Source organism: Thermoascus crustaceus (genome assembly GCF_041956765.1).
Source record: "Thermoascus crustaceus strain CBS 181.67 unplaced genomic scaffold VTN00scaffold_5, whole genome shotgun sequence".
Classification (NCBI taxonomy): Eukaryota; Fungi; Ascomycota; class Eurotiomycetes; order Eurotiales; family Thermoascaceae; genus Thermoascus; species Thermoascus crustaceus.
The window spans coordinates 121,883-127,977 of NW_027192531.1; the positions used below are offsets into that span (position 1 = coordinate 121,883).

At 48.1% G+C, this 6,095-nt stretch overlaps 2 protein-coding genes and 1 non-coding gene across 3 annotated transcripts; 2 read left to right on the forward strand and 1 right to left on the reverse strand.

Moving 5' to 3' along the window:
- Positions 1-342: 342 nt before the first annotated feature.
- On the forward strand, positions 343-3,036 carry VTN00DRAFT_7633 (uncharacterized protein; the record flags this gene model as incomplete). Its single annotated transcript, XM_069434398.1, has 9 exons — positions 343-460; positions 543-597; positions 659-699; positions 748-934; positions 990-1,461; positions 1,509-1,570; positions 1,624-2,040; positions 2,090-2,610; positions 2,687-3,036. 9 exons carry the CDS (start codon positions 343-345, stop codon positions 3,034-3,036), a joined length of 2,223 nt encoding a protein of 740 aa, XP_069285899.1.
- A 692-nt stretch (positions 3,037-3,728) lies between these two features.
- On the reverse strand, positions 3,729-4,651 carry VTN00DRAFT_7634 (uncharacterized protein; the record flags this gene model as incomplete). The annotated part of the gene is made up of 3 exons (XM_069434399.1): positions 3,729-4,038; positions 4,096-4,107; positions 4,323-4,651. The coding sequence occupies 3 exons, from the start codon at positions 4,649-4,651 to the stop codon at positions 3,729-3,731; spliced, it is 651 nt and encodes a 216-aa protein (XP_069285900.1).
- Positions 4,652-5,947: 1,296 nt separating this feature from the next.
- On the forward strand, positions 5,948-6,057 carry VTN00DRAFT_t139. Its single transcript has one exon. It is a non-coding gene; the product is annotated as a tRNA-Trp (tRNA).
- Positions 6,058-6,095: the final 38 nt, after the last annotated feature.

Genomic DNA, 6,095 nt, shown 5'->3' on the forward strand with positions numbered 1-6,095 from the left:
GGTATTTGCCAGGCGAGTACACTGTACCTAGGCAGGAAACGTCCCAGAGCCGCAAACTGGGTCTCAGAGGGAACAAGATTGTCATTCTGAATGCCTCAGCTACTTTCCATTTAGCTGTTTTGGATTTTGGATCTCTCCGCTCCATGTTTTACGGCAAAAGACTGGACGGGTAAGATCTACAGTGCGACAGCAGGCAAAAAAAGGCGATAGCAATGATCCCGGAGCAGGTCGGTTGGCGTTCGTATTCAGTTCCCGAATTAACAACTTCGATATCTTTTCGCAATTGTCTCATCGCGGCTGGTTAAGGGTTTCTTTGCTGCATAGAAGGATTTTACCTCCACCATGTGGTTGTATCTATTTACCGGAATAGTCGTTCTTGCGCATTTGGAGGTTGCATTTGCTCAGATCGACTATTCGAGTATAATCAATCAATCTATGTGCACTTGGGAGCAGCCTCGAGGTGAGTAAGAACATCTATGTTCACATCATGCAGGTGCAGTAGGAGCTTTAATTGGCCTTCTCAGCTGACGCTTTGAGAATAGTAAACATCATACGCGACACAATATACCTCGATGGAGGATATCTGTGGTGGCAATTGTGCGTTACCTGAGACGATATTTCCTTATCTACCTTCGATAGGCGACTGACCAGAGTAAAGGGGGAAATCTGATGGGCAATATGGCATACCACAAAGCGGTGGTACGTCTATCTTCGCGCTATGATAGATAATACCTTACACCAATTTAGGTTTGGACAATCGGAATGGGAACGTCTATGAGCTCAGCCTGAGACTTCCCTTCGATACTAAGTCAACAAATCTTACGAAATTATTTACGCAGCGTTCCCAGACCGGCGAACTCGCCAGCAGTGGTCTTGCCCCTGGTTATAGGGATGGGGTAATGTTTGCAAATGATGGCGAGTACATTGTCTATGGGTAAGGTTATTTTGAAGAAATCGCTTTTACTTCGAATACTGATAATAGAATTTAGTGGCGCTACTGCCCTTACAGACTCCCAGGCCCCGCCACCTCCAGACAGAGTAATAGCATATGAAGCATACCAGTGGGGACCAGAAAAACCAAATTGGAAAGCAGGCTTCTATTACCGATCACTACCCTCCAATGTAACCACCTTTGTGACCGACGGTGCTGGCGTCTCTGCCCCCAGTGAGAATCTTGGTTTCTATTTCAGCGGAATGCACGCGAAAGATTGGGGGCCGTGTTGGGATGACAACGAATCCGCAAACATCACCGCAAATACACTGGTCACTGTTGACATGTCGGTAATGAGAGAGGAAACATGGAAAATTGATACGTTACCTGATGATGTTCCCGGCAGAGCCAGCGCTGAACTGGTCTGGATCCCTGTCTCTGAATCTGGAATCCTGATCGCTATTGGAGGTGTCATATATCCGGAGAGTTGGGAATCACACAACCTAACAGCATCTCAAAAAGCAGAAAGTGTATGTTTGCTCCTCTTCTTCAGTGAGCTGTCTCTCACCCGTTGCAGAAGAAAACTAGTCCTACTTTCATGCAAACACTCCCTGTCTATGACGTTGCGAATAAAAGATGGTACGACACAACGTTCGATGTGCAGTACCATCAGTTGTGCTGACCACATTTAGGTACATGCAAAACACTACTGGCGATATTCCACCCCAGTTGACCCTCTTCTGTTCTGTGGTAGCGGCAGCGACAGACGGGAGCTCCTACAACGTGTATATCTACGGAGGATACGACGGACTAGACCTAAAGGATCCTCCATCTGACGATGTATACATCCTATCTGTCCCATCGTTCACTTGGATCAAGGCGTATACTGGAGAGCAAGGCCATGGTCGGAGCGGACACAAGTGTGTGAAGGTGTATCCAGATCAAATGTTCGTTCTCGGCGGCATCAACATCGACCCTACAAGGTGTGTAGGCGGGGGCATTATCCAGGTTTTCAATTTGAATTCCCTTCGATTCCAGGACTCTTACAACCCAGAGCATTGGAGTCCATACGAGGTACCAGCTCTTGTCACTGCTCAAATAGGAGGAGAGTAAGGCGTCCCAAATCGATGCTTCCTGAATGTTGACTAACTTCCATAGCTCCAAAGGTGGCGCTACGAAAACAGCCCCATCGTCTTGGAATGATGATGCTCTTCGGACTGTATTTTCATCCAAATACACCAAACCTATCCAAACCTACTATCCATATAAGCTGGCCTCGAGCACATCAACCCCAAGTACCGTACCAAAGCCCGATGGCAACTCCCATGGAAGCGGATTGCCAAACTGGGTTGGACCTGTTCTTGGCGTTATTCTTGCTCTTATCGTTATAGCCGCGTTGGTTATCGGCTGGTTCCTTTACCGACGGCGCCGGTATAAAAGTACCTACGGGTCCACTACGTCTGACGGAGCGAACAGCCGGATGCGAATCTTCAAATGGATATCTGGTACTCATGTGTCCCCTCCGAGAGGCTCCACGATAGCGACTTCGACAGAACTCGGAGCAAATGAGAAGCATTTTTCAGGGGGAACATTGTCAGACGGTGGTGCGTCTGGGAGAGCTAAGTCCCCGAGCTCTGGTACATATGAGGCCGGTAGTTTGCAAGTGCATGAGCTGGACTGTACGTGTAGATCCGCGTTGACATATCATTTATCCTTTGTTTGAAGATAAGATAGCTAATAAAACCATTCCTTCAGCAAATACTGGAGGGCGTGTCGAACTAGCAACGGATTACAACAGCGCGGAAAACCAATCTCCGCTTCGACAAGCAAGCTATTCGCCCTCCCTGGACGGCGTTCTCAGCACGCAGGACCAGCAGCCTGGTGACAGAACCAGTGCCACCTCTTCCAACGATTCGCGGCCATCGCGGCCCACCCATCAGCACCACCATAGTGATTTGAGTTCTCCGCTCTCTGATATTTCTGAGGACCCGACGGAGGATCTGACCCGCCCGCGCTACGTATCGGGCTTGTCCGATATTCTTGTTTCTCCGGAAGAGCAGAAACCTGAGCCCTTGGAAAGCAATAAAAGTGACGAGAGGGAATGATTGGCTGATGTGATATCCGGTCTGGTACCGACAATTTCTCAATGAAACCGGAAAATCTGGTACACTGTTTCAAACTCTGTCCTATTCGATCCTTGTGATTCCTAACTCTTGTCATTCCCTCTCCGGAAACATACTCATCTGTCTGGAAATTTGTGCTTCATTTGATAAGAATAAAAGGCATGGGGTGATGTTTCCCCATTAACGCCATACATAATATTACAAACAACTAATAGGGTTTCATGAATTGATTGTGCCTAATTGACGAGCCTATAGGCGCTCAAGGGACTCTTATACGGTATCTTGGCTGGACCATAATTGCAATAAGACTGACCAGGTTCTCTGTTCGTATACTTCCCATGATTCTGAAACCGATGTAGGCAAAAATGAAATATAACCCCGTCTTAAACTGGGGTCATCATACTAACAACCCCTCTTTCTGTATATTTGCATTTGATGCCGGTTTTAGGCGTCTGTAGGATACGGGTAGTACTATCTCCGTATAATCGTGGGGCGGATCGTCTGCTGCCCTAATGGCTGAGACCCTGTCCCTATGTTACTGTACAGTAGATCTAACCATCTAGCTATCTATATATCAATCTATAGGCTCTATTGACATAATACAGACTCTATAAAAATACCCACCTCCCGACTCCTAGACACAAACGAACATCCCAACCCAATGAATCACCCATTCATAGGCACCGATACACAACCCAAGCCACCACTGCAGGCGCCGCAACCAACATCAGAATCGCCTTCCAAACATTACCTGCGCCCCTTCTCGACACGAGTCCAAGCAACTCCCGCAAACTACTACTGTCGTTGACGTGGGGGAACGGTACACCTTCGGGAACCGGCTTGCCCAGGAACTCGCACAGCGGCTCCCATCCGCTGCCCAGCTTGTACTCCAGCAGGCGCTCCGGCGGCGTCACTCTGCGCACGAGCGCGTAGTGCTCTTTGTACTTCTGGATGGCCTTTTCGCGCATCTCGCGCTCCGAGTGGCTGTCGAACCAGCCGCGGACCCAGCGCATGGACATGTCTCAGATGGGGCCGAGCCACCAGCTGTCGAGGCTTTTGTTTTCGCGGATAGTTAGTAAGGGGGTTTTCTATCGGTGAAATTGCCTCTCTATGTGAGAAAGAAAAAATGATAATGAAAGAGGGGGCGCAGCAAACACGGCAACCAGCAACCAGCAACAAAGAAAAGGAAAGAGAGGCGCAAAACACAAACTTTAGTGCACAGGGACAGGGGTAAGGACAAGGGATGAAAGAAAGACTGTCTCACTCACTTGGCAATGAAATGTGTCGTCGGATCCCAGCACGCCTTTATGATCCCCTCGAAACTCCTCTTCCACTCCTCCGGATCCCTTTCGACGAGGATCACCTTCGCCTCCGGGTACGCCTCGACCAGGTCCTCCGCGAACGCGAGCACCGGAGTGTCGCTCAGCGCGCCGAACTCGCCGACCAGCTTGTCCCACTCTTCGCGGCCGTACCGCTTGCCTTTGCCGTAGAACTTAGCATCCAGGGCCTCAGACCAGAGTGGGACGTCGCTCGGGCGGGTGAGGACTACGTTCATATGGTAGGTGGGAATCCCGAGGATTTCGAGGGCGCGTTGCATTGCTGGGATATGGGTTAGACCTGGGTTTAGAAATAACTGGAATGGAATAGAAGGCATTCAGGGAGGGGATTAAGCAGGGAGCAGACAACAAGAGTAGGTATGTAGATTAGATTGAGACTCTGGACAACATAGGTAATGGGATATAGCTTTGAAGAAACACCACGATGAAAGAATGACAGGAAAAACGACATACACATGCTGCCAGTACGCATCATGCTCAGGTTGAGAACCTCCAAAGGAATGACCCGCTTCCGTTCATCTCTGTCGACGTAGCGGAGCAGCTTGAAGTACCACGGCTGCCGCTCTTTGAGAATTGAAGTAGAGTTTGCCATCCTTAGATAGATCCTGAATGTTATGCATACGGTTGTGCTGAGGGAGTACTGTGAGTTGTAGATATTTAACATACAGTTCAGAAGTTTGTAAATTTTGAACATGTACTACGTAGAGGCCAACAACTTGCAGCAGAGGTGCCAAGGCATACCTTGGGACGCCTGGTCGTGCAAACTATCTATCGTACTTTTAGTAACAATGCAATCAGAAGCATTTAGAAGGATCGACTGAATAGCAAATATGATCGGAAGAAAGATTTTGCCAAAAACCAATTTATTCTTTTAGAAAAGGACAAATAAAAAATGTCATCCGGAAAATTAGAAACAGGACACTTACTATGGGAGAAGACACTAGTCAAGCAAAGAGGGGTGACAGGGTCCGGGATAGATGGAACTGCACGGTGTCCCTATTCGCCTATGCATCAACGTCCACGTATCAATGCTTTCCAGGTCCTCCTGTTAAGAATTCGATTCAGTTCAGGAGGTAAAGTCGAAGACTCAAGAGATCAGATTTCGTTCCTTGTCGCTAGCGTGCCACTAGCGATCACCGCTAGGTGGCCCAAGTTCTCGGATTCAACCCAAATGGAGACGTAGATTATTTTCCTTTTTAGGAAAACACGCCTCTTGACATGTTTTTTTAATAATGTTACGTGTCGGGTGGAACATCGTCAATCTTTCTTCAAAAGTGGTCAAGCCACGTGAGAGATCTATATTGATCTTCAAGATTCATCAGATGATTCTTCCATTGTCAGTAAGCATAGATCTAAGATCTAAACGACTGGACTATATATATTCGCACCTCCATGCCTATCTCTATACTGTGCTTGGGCCTGATTTATATTGAGCCTGATGATTTTAAGGTTCCAATATTAGAATCTAAAGAAAGATGGGTCACGTACTCCGTAGCTTTTGCTATAGAAAATTGTCGTCGATTCATCGAGTCCTCAGGAGATAGGTGGGACTGCCAGCCGGCAGCGGTTGTGTAGTGGTAAGCACACCGAGGCGGCCTCCAACAGCGAAAGGGTGACCTGCCCACCCCTAGCATGGAGATCGTGGGTTCGATTCCCGCCACCGGCGCATCATTTACCACAAAATGGGCTTATCTTCCTAGTCTT